The sequence below is a fragment of the Poeciliopsis prolifica genome, unplaced genomic scaffold (assembly GCF_027474105.1).
Source record: "Poeciliopsis prolifica strain line A6 unplaced genomic scaffold, Auburn_PproV2 SCAFFOLD013, whole genome shotgun sequence".
Taxonomy (NCBI): domain Eukaryota; kingdom Metazoa; phylum Chordata; class Actinopteri; order Cyprinodontiformes; family Poeciliidae; genus Poeciliopsis; species Poeciliopsis prolifica.
Window position 1 is genome coordinate 12319006 of NW_026562388.1, and position 14642 is coordinate 12333647.

The 14642-nt window shown below is 40.8% G+C and overlaps 1 protein-coding gene across 2 annotated transcripts in view; it reads left to right on the forward strand.

The window, feature by feature from the left end:
• Window positions 1-364: 364 nt before the first annotated feature.
• The window catches only part of kif26ab (kinesin family member 26Ab), a 79453-nt gene continuing 65175 nt past the window's right edge, over window positions 365-14642 (forward strand). The window contains exons 1-2 of one of the 2 annotated variants that reach the window (XM_055038386.1): window positions 365-717; window positions 2209-2427. In XM_055038386.1, coding sequence (XP_054894361.1) covers window positions 583-717; window positions 2209-2427 — 354 coding nt within the window. In that variant the 5' untranslated portion in view covers window positions 365-582. Of the gene's footprint in view, window positions 718-1782; window positions 2034-2208; window positions 2428-14642 lie in introns of those variants that run through there. The other variant, XM_055038387.1, reaches the window with a different exon arrangement.

Below are 14642 nucleotides of genomic sequence, written 5' to 3' on the forward strand. Positions count from 1 at the left end.
GCTTGTTAACCTGAAGAAGACAAAAAGGCAAATGTAGGCTCTTGTGTTCCAGGGACACTTTTTAAGTAGATACAAGATAATTAGCCTGAGGTGATCCCGTGTGCTTGGGGTTACAGGCAGGACTGACTCTGTGTTTTACATCTTCGTGAGGGGGATGATCGAGCAGGTCATCACAGCCTGACAGGGGGGAGCTTATAGCGGAGAGAGAGGGCGGCTGAGTGAGAGAGGGAGAGTTGGGTGATGAGATGGAGAGAGGCAGGAGATCAGTGCGCAGCAGATGCACAAGGTGCTCCTTGTTCGCTCTCAGATCTGTGGCAGCATCAATCACAGATTAGACATGAGCAAACTCGAAAAGTAGCCTGGATACAAGCCCGGTGGATTGTACTTGTCCTTTTCTTGGACTCCAGATCACTGGAAACCCGGGAGGTTATTATTTTACGCACACGTGCTCAACGCAATTCCCTGGATGTTGGGATTAAAAAACCTCTCGGGTCTTTTCTGGCACAATGAAACTCGTGAATTTAATGGATCTAAGCACCAAATAGGAGTAAAAGCTATTTACGGGCAGCGCTTGCAGCCGACATGGCTTTATCAAACTCACCGGGCTCTCCCGAAGCAGGGAAGCCCAGCCCCAACGTCATAGACCTGGGGACTATCTTTGTTGACTCGGACATCATATTTGGCTTTACAAGTCACCTGCTAAGAAGAAAAACAAAGGTAAGAGCGACTCTTCGGGGATGAATAAATACTTGAGGAAATGTGATGAGGGAAAAACAATCGGGATCCAGAAAAATGATGCGCGCAGCGGCGCTCCTCTCCGGGATTCAAGCGCATCTTGCAACATCCATTCTCTTTATATCAAATTAATTCAAACTCTTCATTTATTTATTTTTTTGGGGGAAATTCTATATCTCATTTTTAAAAATTATTTTTCAGAAACATAACCCAAAATTGATCTAAATCTCTGTTAAAAAAAAAAAAAAAAAAAAAGCAACACTGTGAATAATGATATACATAGAAAATCAGAAGATGATTATTGTAAAACGTTTTGGACATGTTTATATGAAACTGAGATTGTTATACTATATCAGAATCCTGTATTCTGACTCTAAAACGCTCCAAAGATCTTCAGAATATCTCCATTTAACCTCAAAACTGTTAGAGAAGATGTGTTCTTGCGTAAATTGGAGTTTAACATGGCATGTAGTCTGTAATATGAAATGACGGACAAAACTAAGAACAGGGAGAATTTAGAAACCCTTTTCAGGGGTGGCCACTGTGGCTGACATCACCCACATGAAATATTCAAAGTTTACTAATTAAATATTAAACCCATAGTAAATCCCTTTAATTCAATCTGAGGAATGCCGTTTTGCTCTTTACCCAGACGATGGCGTCAGAGTCCAACTAACGACGCGCAGGGGCGACGCTTCTGGACTCAAAATCGTTTAATTTTGGTCAAACTACCTTCTTAGTTATAATATAGTGTCTTTGAGAAAAAAAAACTTGAAGTTACTGTTTCAGAAAGTTAATCTACTTGACCTAATTTCAGGATTATAAATTCGCATTTTTTAAATTTCCATATTTCCATTTAATGCGCAGAGCAACATGTTTAGGTACGTGTACCAGAATAATAAAAAAGACATGTTAAATAATTTAGCTATCAAAAGAGCTTTTAAACTTTCTACTCTGGAATAATGAGACCCCACCCAGGGGGAGAAAGTTTGTTCAGCCCTCCCACTTCAGCGGGGTTCACCGCCTCCTCTATTGATCTGCCAAAAACTCCTGCGCAGCTTGCAAACTTATGGACACGCTCGCTTGTGACTTTGGCCGTGCAGCTCTTGCCAACGTGCAATGTGACAGATGACAGTGAGTCTAGTCTTCAGAGTAGCCTATGGCTCTGCCTCGCGTTTTTCACTTTGACTTTGACGAAAGATTCTCCTGAAGGTGTAAACCTCGGGTCTGGGAGAATGAGAACGTTTGAGGGCATTTTGGCTTCTGATGGAGAAGACCTCCACAGCCGCGAGTTCACTGTAAGTGTGTCACAATCGAGGGGAACTGTTGATTCTGTCTCCTTTTTCGTTTAACCTGCACCTCTCTGTTTTGCGCACTGAAAAGGTGCTCTTGTTCTCAGGTTCACCACTGTCACCTATGCGCGCCTGACGCATGAACTGCTCACCTGCCAAACTTTTCTATCTTGTGCTGAAGGTGGAGGGATGTCCCAGTGGAGAGTCCGTGGTGAGTCCCAGGAAAAGATTTCTCTCCGCGGAGGAAGCGCGATGCAGCAGCCGTCCTCCACCTGAGGGCGCCGGGTCAGTTTCCATCACCGAGTCGGAGGAGAAAGGAGGCTTTTGCCAGCAGTGCGAAAAGAAGGTGTCCGAACTGAAGAAACAGGCGCAAACTCTGGCTGACCACAGCTCCTTAAAGGTTAGTTTATATTCCCTCAGGGAAATCTCCCTTGCCCATTTAATCTCCCTTGCCCATTTAATTCCCCCCACCATATAATGGGGCAAGTAAGTAAACCCATGTTGGCCCCATAGGGTTTTCTCAATCTGGTTGGGTCTAAGTAGGCCTGGCTTACAAAACCCCGATTGTCCTCACAAAATACAACCTATATGGTAAAACCAATTGGCCACCTTAAATTGTACAGTACATTTAGGACCCATGTGGGGCAGCTGGAATCCCAGACAGTGATGGTACCATACTGGTTAGAGATGGGCTGACAATAGTTCCCACTTGATATGGTTCAGAGGCCACACAATGGCTCCCAGGTAATGGCTTGTAAAGGTTCAATGGAGGATAACCTGTACCAGTCCTATATGTGGAGCTCAAAGACAGAATTGCTAGTCAGGAGTTTAAAGTACACTTTCAACATGTGGTCCATTCTGGATGGAAATATAACCTGTGGCAGCAAAACTAATCTGCGCGCTCTACATGGTTGTTGGCTAAATGTTAAGATACTGAATCGCAATTGCACATCACTTTTAGGTACCATATTAGTTCCAATTGTTTTAACCACAATTTGTAACATGTGGACAATATTAGCTGGGAACCATTTTTAGTCAATATCCTATAATATTGGCCAATATGTGAACATATGCATGGAGAAGGTGGTTTTGGATTCCTGATGATCAATTCTCACTCTGAGTTGCTGAAACATTTCTTTCAAGATATTTGTCTCCTTCAGTTGTTCTTGCCCTTGTTATTCACTTTGGGTTGAAGGACAATGAAGCTCCACTTGCTGTTTTCTAACAGAACCTAGAAGACTCTCATCATTCTCTTGTGACATTATTTATTGCTCTACTTGACTTCAAATGCTGGCCTTGGATGTGAAACTGGACGCTTTTGAGACATTTAAAGTGGCCCCTTTGTTCGACCAAACAATGCTTATCTTTTTTTATGTTGCTGTTGGGTGTGGGGGGCAATGGGGGGTGTCCACAGGCCTGAAACGAGTGGACCGCTCACGTTGGAGGCTAAGGAGGAAGTTCAGTCCCAGTCGGCCTTCGATGTCCATTGAAAGTGTTCCTGTGCTGCTGCTCCCACAATTCCCACCACTGTTAAATATAGGTCTTGCCCCCACTGTTGTGGCGGACTGGGTTTGGCCTCTGGTCCGTGCTCCTTTGTTGTAATTTTTGTCATTAAAGGGGGGAGAATTTCAACATGAGATTGAGTTACATCACTTTAGGGTTCACCTGTAATCCCACAGCACCCGTGGTTCACCCAGGAGCAGCTTTTTAGAGGGACAAGGGAACATTTCTCAACCACCTGGACTCCTTGTGTGTGGTCTGTCCATTATGAGAAATTCAGAGCATATCTGTATTCAGCTATCAGGTATATCCACTTCAAATATCCATAAAGGCTTCACTTGAGTCCTGTCATCTGTCATTGGAACTGACCTCTTGTGTTTAGTGACAAACCCTCTGGCTGCACTTTGTGGCTCTCTCCAGGTGTTCTATGAGGAAGAAAGAGATGGAGACCTCCTCTTTACCCACTATTTGCTCTTGTTGATGGCTAAATGAGGCCTTAATTCCAGGGTGGCAAGCAGTGATGGCTGGATGCTGTTGTGCGGTTGCTGTGGTATGGCCTCCTCTAGGCGAAAGGATAAAAACCTCATTGTCTTTTTGAGGTTTGAGTAGCTCACCTGTTGGGCCTCATAGGATGGATGATTGGTTCCAAATTACTTCCTCCATGGAGGGTATAAGGTCAGCGGGGTCATTCGTGGGGCGTGCTGGTGTGTCTGGGATCCTGCAACCTGCTTGGATTTACACAGTGTTTGGGTCTGTCCTGGGAAAAACCGAGAGCAGAGACTGTTTACCCAACGTCACACTTCCCCACCCTCCCAATCTGCCTGCACACCCGTATTTCTTTCTTAAGAGGAAGTCACTCAGTCCCCAGACATCCCCTCTCTCTGCATACTGTATTGTTTGAATACAGTAGTAGTATCAGGAGGACTAAAATTCAAGGAAGAGTGAATGTGCTTTTCAACATCAAGCCTGCTGGAGGGAAAGTTGACTTTTCACACACTCTGAAGCCTCCCAGACAGTTTTTTTTTGTATTTTCCTGTTTGGGTCTGGAGGAACGTGCTTACAGTATGTCCCACAAGAAAGCTGTGGAAGCGAGGGCCTCTCCCTTTATGTCTGCGATTCAGCACAGCTTTGTAAAAAGGCCACCAGTTGTGTGAGAAAACAATGTGCAAAGAAAAATTGGTTGACAAAGTAGCTTGCAAAAGTATTCATATTAAAATGTATGCTTTGAATGATGCAATGATAAATCTACAAATATCAATGTGTTTTCCGGATATTTTATATGACAGACCAATGGAGAGTGGGGCTGTAAAGTTTAAGTACAACAAAGCAATGTATTTATTTATTTATCTTTTAATAAAATCCAGGCCTAAATCCAATTGAGATCTGGTCATGGTCTTCATCCAAGCTGATAGAGCTAAAGCTATTTTGGAGAGAAAAAAGATGCAAGTCTGGAGATGTTCAAAGCTGGTAGAGACATTGCTTGAAAACTTGCCACTGAAAATGCAGAGCAAAACAAGATTCTTTGAAGCAGTGGTTCACAACTTCTAACTGGGATCCCCTGCTCTTGCACCGAAAATAAATTCTTTGGCCACCATCATCACCACAAAATGCTGACATGCACACCTGTACAGACAAAAGATGCAGAGTTGCATATGCTCATGCCAATGTGCACTTTTTTGCTTGCACACATTTGGCACCAATACTGAAAAGAACATTTCACTAATTAATCATTGTTTTATTTGCAGTCCTACAATTCTTTCTTTCTTTCCTTCACACTGGATGCCTTAACGCATTTCACCTGTTTAGAATTGTATTTGAAATGTAGTATGTAACAATGTATTGTTTATTCTATGTTGCATGACTTTGTGTTTTTGTGTTTATGATCTAAAGCACTTTGAAAAGCCTTGCTGCTGAAACATGCTATACAAATAAAATTTGATTGATTGATTAACACATTTCATATTGTCCAGACATTAAATGCTTCTGTCTAATTGTAGGTACTAACTCCCATACTTTATTGAATCAAGGGAATTCACCTATTTGATTTTCATATCTAAAACTGTGATGATCAGTGATTCAGTCATTAGTGCTAGACTGCCTGTGTTCCTTAATTTGAATAATTTTAAACTGCTTATTATGGCCGAACATGGTGGCTAAGGGATGATTTTAGAAAAAGATTAGTGCTTAAAACTCTACATCAAAGAAACCATTAAGCTTCTTACTGTAATCAGAGGATCTGTCAACAATTGCTGCAAACTGATAGGAGTTTGACTGGAACCTCCACCCACAATGTCTCACTGCAGAGTGAAAATCTCTGACATGAAAGAATCCCTAATATGAAGTTAAGTGATACACTGGTGTCTTGATTAGAAGCAGGAAAAATAACCAAATTGTTTTCCGTTGCAGACCTGCCATCTTCTCTGAGATGTTTGCATAGGAGCAGAGGGAGGCCTAAATTAGTTAGTTCACAGACCTCTATAAATGTAACAAATCACCCGCTGCCAGAAAAGATTATTATTCATCGCCTCAGGCCAGCTTGGAGCAAATCAGACCAGATAACACACAAAAATTTATATCTTTCCAGTTTGAAAGGGATCACTTTAATTGCGTTTGCAGAGCTCACCGAGAGATAACATTTAGAGAGAATGAAAGTCAGAAAGGTTGGACTTCTTTCAGACTACAGGCACATCTAAAATACTCTCTAGTTTGTTTAAGCTAAATCTTGTTTGTTTAAACTAAAGTAGAATAGTGGAAAAATACAGAGCTACTTTTATTTGACAACATTTTGCTCTTAACATTTTACATTATACAATTTGATATGTTTTCCTCTGCAGCGCTGACTGAGTGTTAAAGAATCATTTTCCAGCTGGCACCAAGTCATTAGTTGCCTCCAAAAGGTTTTCATCCATTATTTGTTAAAGAAATACATACCCACAGCATAATTCTACTGCCCTCTTCTATGCATTTGTTATGTCCTTTATCGACTGCGACAAACTGAACTTCTTATATCCTTTCTGTGTCTGTTCTTCCTTAAAGGCCATATATGGGAAGTTTGTGTCTAATAGTTTTGACTGTTCTACCTGAAATGAGGATCTCTGCAGCTTTTCCAAAGTTGCAGAGTGCTTTTGGGCTTGGGATCAAAGTAAAATACTTTGAAAATGGCAAAAAATAAAACTTGACACAGGGAATGAATACTTTGCCAGCACAGTCATAGTGATATATGTCCAGATCCTTTTAATGTCCAAGTAATAAGTCGGTTTATTATACCCGTTATAGCATCTTAATTGTCTTATAATATGTTCATACTGACTACAGAAACTTGGATTCATCGACATGATTCAGTGCTTTCTATTTTCTGAGCCATATGCTGCATTGGAGTTTGCTGCGATGCAGAAACTGCAGATTGCTTCTACTGGTACTGTAACAGTTCCTATTTAATATTGAGATTTATGAATGTAGAAGCAACAGTAGACCTTCTGAGGTAAATTAGCATGCAGACGGATTAAAAGATAATGTCCTGCAGGCCTGCGAGGGGTTGAAGCTGTTGGAGGTTAAGGTCAGCCTCGGCTTTCCTTGGACCTTTGCACTGTGGAATCAGAAACCTTGACCATTAAGAGGCCACTGGAGTCCATCTAGTGAATCTACAATCAAGAGGGATCCTGTACATGGAGAGAAAGTACACTACAGCTAATCATGTCTCGTATGTATGCACAAAGCGTCTCTGGCTCTTATGGATCGTGTATATCCATGTGACTACGAATGTAGCAGCACAAATTAATTTATACCATCAGACTTTGTGCAGGTTTTATTCTACTTTAAATTAATGAATTATGGGAGGAATAATTTTCATAAATGACTCACTGGGATTCATGTTGGATTTGTTTCATTTTTGTTCCTCATTTGATCATCAATCCATTCAAATGTAAGTCATGTAGGTGTGTCTGTAGGCGTCTCAGATCAGGTTCCTGAAGCGGCAGAGAAGCTTGTGTTTGATGCATTTAGAGTGCGTCAAAGCCGCATGCCTTTCTTTTTTGCCCAAGGCAAAATGTTCTCTTTTATTGGAATACTTCTTTAAAGACAACAGTGATGTGCATGGACACATGCAGATGTACAAGCAACTGCAATAAACATGAAAAAGTCAGCTCGATTTAACTGCAAGGTTTCTCACGCAGATTTTCGCTTCTTCCTCGATTGCTGACCTCTGTCCCTGCAATCAGTTGTCGTAAAACGTCTGGTAGATTAGCATTTGAGGCAGGGGGTTGCTGGAACAGGTGTGCTTTGCCAATTTCGCAGCAGGAGAGCAGGATGGAGTGACTGGCAGACAGATGGAAGGAAAGACTTTGAAGAGCCCTCCCGGTTGTGAAACTTGAGATATCGTAGAGTTAAAACAGTTCATGGCCATATTGTTCTGTGCACCTTTAAACACCTGAGCCCCAGAGGCTCTCTGTCATATTTGTGTGTGTGTGTATGTGTATGTGCTCAGCAGCCTGTTTCACTGCAAAGAGCCTGGGAGGAGATGAGAAACGATGCAGGAGAAGAGAGGAGATGAGCTGTGCTTCTGCTTCATCCCTGCATGCAGTGTGACTTCTGCTTTATGGCATGTGGCTATATTAAACTGTAGAGCAATAATCTGGTGTCAAGTGGTGCAGAGACCATAGACATCAGTCATGGGGCTACTCTGCAGCACTGCATGTTTGAGCAGTAGCAGCATGCAGTTGTTTTAGGCCAATTTACTGCTCTCTGTAGATGTTTATACATCTACATCTACATCTAGATTTTAGTGTCGAAAAATCACTTTTCCATATCAGGCTGTGTAACCTTCTTTTTAAAGGTCAAAATTTGATTTCTGGATATGATCAGAGATTCTGAAAAAAGCTTTGGTTTATAGATTACTTTTATCCATTTTATTTGTTTATAACCTACAGATAGAATTTTAAATCATGTCCCTAAGCTGTTCATCTTTTTGACAGTAAAGCATAACTGGCAATTTATAAGAAATTTTAATTAAAAATTAGTCAAAGTAATTACTTTTTATGTCACAGCAAAGTACTGCTCTTCAATATCTTGGCAATGGGAATGTTTCTGCATTTAACATACTTAAGTATTACTGTAAATAAAAAAAATTAAAAAACTCAGATTGATCAGATCAAATTCACTTTTAATAATTTTTTGACAGCCAGAATCAACATGTCAATAAATGTCTTTATTAATAAATCTTAACCTGCCGTTCATTTTTTCTTTTCTTCCAAACACTCCAGGTTAACTATGCTTTTTACATAGAGGAACAACTGCGTCAGTTGTTATGTGCAGTGCAGTGAGTTTCTCATTCACTTGCTACTTGCAGATTTTCACAGCTGGCTCTGCTTTCGAAGCACTATCACCAGCCACTAGCCTCATTTTCTAACCTCCGGGCAACTCTGGAGTGACGGTCAAATCTTCACTGTGTCCGCTGCAGCTTCATTCTACAACTTTCCTTTGCTGAACAGGGAAAGTGAATCAGCCCCAGTTGTTGCTCGCTAGTCCACTACTTATTGCAATTGCAAGGGGCAAATTGCCAAGTTAGTGCTGATAATGGGTTCAGGCTGTGCAGTTGCAGGAGGCTGATGGGTTTTGGTTTGAAAGAGAGTGAGGCCGATGCTCATCCCCATTCGTCAGGAATCGGCCGGAATGCAACACCTGGAATCACTACCACTCTTTCCGCCTACGCTGCACTTCAGGGTGCTCAGATGAGCGGCTCCACTGCGGACAGGATGAAACAGGAGCTGACACACAGACACACAACAAGACCCACATTCACAGGTTTATCAGGATGCATAGTTTTTTGGTCATCTGGTTGTTGCTGTTGTGTCTTTGGTGCTGCAATGTTTGCAAAAAGTCGTCCAGATGTTCCCAGAGGTACCTGTCAAAGAGAGCATGCTTAAACATGGATATTCACACCTTCACAGGTTGAAAAGGTTGCAGTGGCTTATTTATTTTGGAAATGGTGTAAAGGGAATACTTCAGTTCAGAAGTTTTCAAAACATCTTAAATGAGTTCTTCAAATGTCCAATGGTAACATTTTCTAGTCTTGATTTAAACTCTCAATTTGATTAAAGTCTTGAAATGTCAGGCATTCAAATTCATAGATCTATGCTCATATATCACATGTTGTACTTGCCCGTATGGCAAAGGTTGGGCACACAGAAATGCACACAATACTTCAGTTTGAATCCCACTTCTGATATTTTTGACTAAGGATGTGATTCATTGTGACATGCACTGTACTTGGTGATATCAAGCTTGTGCCTGAAAACGTTTGGAAAGCTTCCATTCGTGTCGTTCAAAGCAATGCAAGAGTTTCTGGTCACACACCATGATCAGGTTAAGTTTTGTGAAAATCAATTACATGCTTCTCTTTATTTAGGCTGGGTGGTCATTTTTAAAGTTTGAATGTTGAACATATGAACAATGTTTTGATCTCTGAATTACTCAAGGGCCAGACTCCTGCAACTTTTAGATGTGTCCCTTGTCCTGCACACTTGAATTAATTGGTGAAACTGCCTCACTAGCATGCTGTCAAGCTCCACAGAGCTTTGCTAATGAGCTAATATTGGAACGAGGTGTGCTGAAGCAGAGAGACATCGAAAGTTTCCCGTAAGGACTGGAGTTTGAGACCACTGAAAGCCATTCTATTTTTGACTGTGACGGTTTATCCAGAAGGTGAACCTCTGTGCCCAGTTGAAAATCTTTTACCGCCTCTAACTTGGTTTGCAACATTTTCAGCTAAATCCATAATTTCTTTAACTCTGTCAGCTTCCCTTTCACTACTGAAGAAATATATTATTAGTTATTATGCTAGACGTTGTATTTGAAGTGTTTGTCCATCGCTTTCTTTTCAATCCTGCTAAAAATAATCACGTGATAATTATTTTTACTGTTTCAATTACATTATCTTCTGATCATGCATCTGACTTTATCCTTCTGCGTTTATTCTTACATAACTGGTAGGTAATGCTCCTTGTTCTGCTGCAGCAGTCTCCAGCACCTCTGTTCTCTCACTGTCTTCCACTCTCTGTGTGTTTGAAAAATTATTATTGTACAAAACAACCTTCGCCTGAAAGAGTTTGCTGCTGTTTGGCAAAGGATTACAAGTTACAAAGAGCCAGAGTGAAATGAACAATGAAGCTGAAGCGCAGACTGAGAGGGCAATGTAATACAGCACTGCACAGATCTACAGAGCTTGAGAACAAAGCGGCAGAGGCAGAAATGTCAGTGAACAAAGAACATAAATGAAACAAGATATGAAACCATTGGAAATGCATCAGCCTGACTTTGTGGATCTAAATATGTAACAGTAAAAGTCTGAAGTCTGAATGAGTGTTTGCTTCTTGCGGTCTTGGATCTCCCAGCGTTCAGCACAATATGTCACACTGGAGTGAGACATGCACAATCCGGGCGGTTCGCAGTCAATTATTGAGTCTGATTTAGAGTATTTGAGAGAGATTGTTGTTAAGATAAATTTTCAACATGGTGCACAGACACCGATGGGCTGGAGGTAATCTCCTACTGGCTCCATAAAATGTGCTCAATTGACAGCAGGCCTTGTGGTAGCAGACAAATCGCCTGGCTTATAGCAAAGTGCTAAAAGAGAATGCCAGCGTTGTGCATCGTTGCCAAGATGGATATGCAGACAGCAAACTTTGAGCTGTCTGGGCGTGGCTCCCATGTTCAGGGCAAACAGGGCTTTATCAGCGTGTGATTCCTGAGTTGGAGCCGACTTAGCCTTGTTTGTTTTATTCCTTTGATAGAATCAATAAAGAAATTAGTTCAGCGCAAAAGCTTACCAGCATTTGGCAACATGTACTTTCAGAAATAACCAGCCAGGCAAGCCTTTTTGGTTTTTGCTTTTATAAAGGCGCTTAATGTAATAACAATTTATTACAAGAGACACGACAAGCCAACTTCCGCTCTTCTGAAGCCTTAACTATTTTTACAAAATGTTTGTGCAAGATAAAATTATAAATTGACTTTTTGAATTAAAGCTAAAAAGAATAACAACATACCTCATTTCCTTTTTTAACTTCTCAGAATTTAGATAGTAGACTATTTCCAAAAGATAATTTCAAACAAAATTTTGGTGTCAGAATCCAAAAATGTCTGAAAAAAGCTCTGATTTAATTGTCAAAGGTGATAAGATATGATGTAATTCATTAATTTATATGTTTAAAGGAGCCTAGAGAAGCATTTCTACAGTGGATGTCAGTTATATAAGAATCAGAGGTGATGTCACACTGTGTGAGAGGGAGAGCAGTGGTGTTCCACAGTTATATTTCCCATTTATTTCAATACTAAGAAAACATATTTACAAGATAACTGCCTTCAGCCTCTCATGCAGTTATTATAATTTGTAGATTTAATTTAAAAGACAAGTTTTAGTTTCCTCTAGTGTTATTATATCTCAAAAAGCTGCTAAGTTTTCCAAGTCCAGAAAAGACAGCAAAAGGTTCGGCGGTTTGGCTACAATTGTTATAGCATTTCCTGCATGTGAAGTCTCCAATCTTGATTTAAAGAACAGCCGACATCCCTTCATAGATGTATCGTAAGATTAAGTGAGAGTTGGACAAACTGATTGGGACCTGCAGTAATGATGGAAGAAAGAGTGAAGCCGAAAACTAAATTAGCTCACCCATATGGGGCTCAGGTTCATCATCCATTGCAGAGTTCACAGACAAGCTGCCACTCCACCAGAACCAGGAGACCCTGAGAGAGACCCAGACCATGTTGGAGGGACTTTATTTTAAATTTAGCCTGGACCAGAGAGAGGGATGTCTAGATCTGGGTTCTGATTTTGGATGAGCTAAAGACCAGGAAAGGATGTATGGATGCAGTTGAATATTTCTTTTTATTCCCTTAGGAACCTTTTACACTGTGGCTGCGGTTTGTGGAAACTGTGTAAGTGCATCAGTTTGCTTTCACATCATATTTCTACATTTGTATCTGTTAGGAGGCACACAAACATCTTCCAGTGATTCTATTTGTGTAATAGCTGATGGATTCTGTGTTATGATTGGTAAACAGGTAGCGTTAACTCATCTCCCTGGACTTCCTACCTAAGCTTTGGGCTATTTTTTATCATCAGCAGCTTCATTCTGATACGTATATATAGTGCCCCATAAATCCTGGCGAGGTGTGAAAATGCCAGTCAAAGTTCACATTGCTCATGTTCATTTCATGCTTGAGCATCCAGCTCCGCAAGCGAGGGCGACTGTGTATTGATGATGTGTGGATGTGCGTGTAAGCACCAGAGAGAAAAGAAAGATGAAGCTCGCTCAAAGTCCCTCCATCTTTTCCACTTTGCAGCAGAAGTCATCCATCTCTCTGGTCGTAACTGCTACCAATTTATGATTGCATTATTACAGTCAGGCTTTTGTCCTCATTGTGACACACAGACACATATCTGGTGGTGACCTGTTTGCTGGAGATTTTGTCTGGACGTTGCTTTTATGTTTGTAAAGCTCAGTTTGTTTTGCTGGTTATTAGATTTTTACTTTCTGAGCTTTCAAGGACATTAAAATAAATTACATTTTAATCCCCTTTATGGAAATATCCTGCATTCTAGAATTGCTCCAAATCATTACGACGCATTGCTTCAGAAAAGAAAGCTGTTTGTTCACCTAGCACTTTTCTTTCGGCCTTAAATGGCCTGACATAATAATTTGTCTGCTGACATTTGAAAGGAAATGGCATAGACCTGCAGTTTGCAAAATGGCAGCCAAGTTGGTTTTATTTCCATAAAAAAAATATGTTGTTGAATTTCTCAACAGGCAGAGCACTGAAAAGGTCATCTGCAGCTGTATGGATTTTCATAATGGATTTTTCTTTTTTTTCTTTTTTTAAAGAAAAACTCAATAAAGATACAGTAGGTGTGTGCTTTTATGAGATTGGCACCTGAAGTTTTTTGAAGCAGTTCAGCAACTTCTACACTTTTAGGAAATAGCGTATCTGAAGGCCACTTTTTGGCTTTTTGCCTGTTAAACGGCTTTTTAAATAAAACAATGTGGCAGTGAACAGGGAGAAGTCAGAAAATGTTTAAACGTTTTCCAGTGCAAAGGTTGAAATGTTTTCTCTTGCAGCAGAAAACTTTTACTAGGGCCAAATTCACCAACATGCGCCCAGATTTTTACAACAATATATCTACCGACCTAACAACAGTTCGGTAGGCAATTTGGGATTAAGTCCCTTGCCCAGGGGCACATCAACATATGACAGGAGGAAGCTGGAATCGAACATACAACCTTATGATTGCAAAACAGCTACTCTATTGCTGAGATGGTCACCCTATGTGGAGTCTAATGTCATCATGCCACACATAAAAGCTTGTTAATGTTGGTTTATTTCAGCAGATTTTTAAAAAGAACTGGTTGACAAAAAGATATGAAAATAAATTGGTGTTTGCAGTTTGAATCTGGTTTCCTATTATTCTTTCAAAGAAACAACAAAAGTTGTTTTTAAGACTCCCAGGAAGCATCCTGCCATTACATCCAAATGAAACAGCTCACTTCACCAAATATTTTGTTGTCTTTCGCTCTCAAGCCTGCAATGACTTGGACCAAGAGTTACTGATGTTCCTAAAAACAGCCACACATGGATAATTAGATTTATATTCAAATAGCGGAGCTTTACTGCATTAAAAATGTCGACATCTTGAGATTGTCATGACTCCCAGCTGATGCTTGTTGAAGTAAACCTTCCATCTCCTTTCTTTTATGATCGGCCTCCCATTAATAGAGATGTCCTTTATGTTTCCCCTCTTGTTGTCGCCGTTCTGTTTTATGATGTCACTCTCTTTGGTGGAGAGCTCTGTGCCGCTTTATCTCCTTCATGTGTGCCGAGCACTTAAACTTAAACCTTTCTGTTTACGAGTCCCAAACTGCCTCTTCCCGTCTCTCTACGTTTCCTGCTCACCTCAGCATCGCCTGTAAAAGATGAGGCATCCTGCTTGTTCAGGGAACTTTGTGGTGCAGACCCCCCCAGCGAAGCGAGCAGATTCCCTGCTGAGAGTGAGATCAAGCTTGCAGAATTTCCTGTGAAGAGTGTGGGCTGTTATGTGGCTCCCCATATTTATTCTTTTCTAAA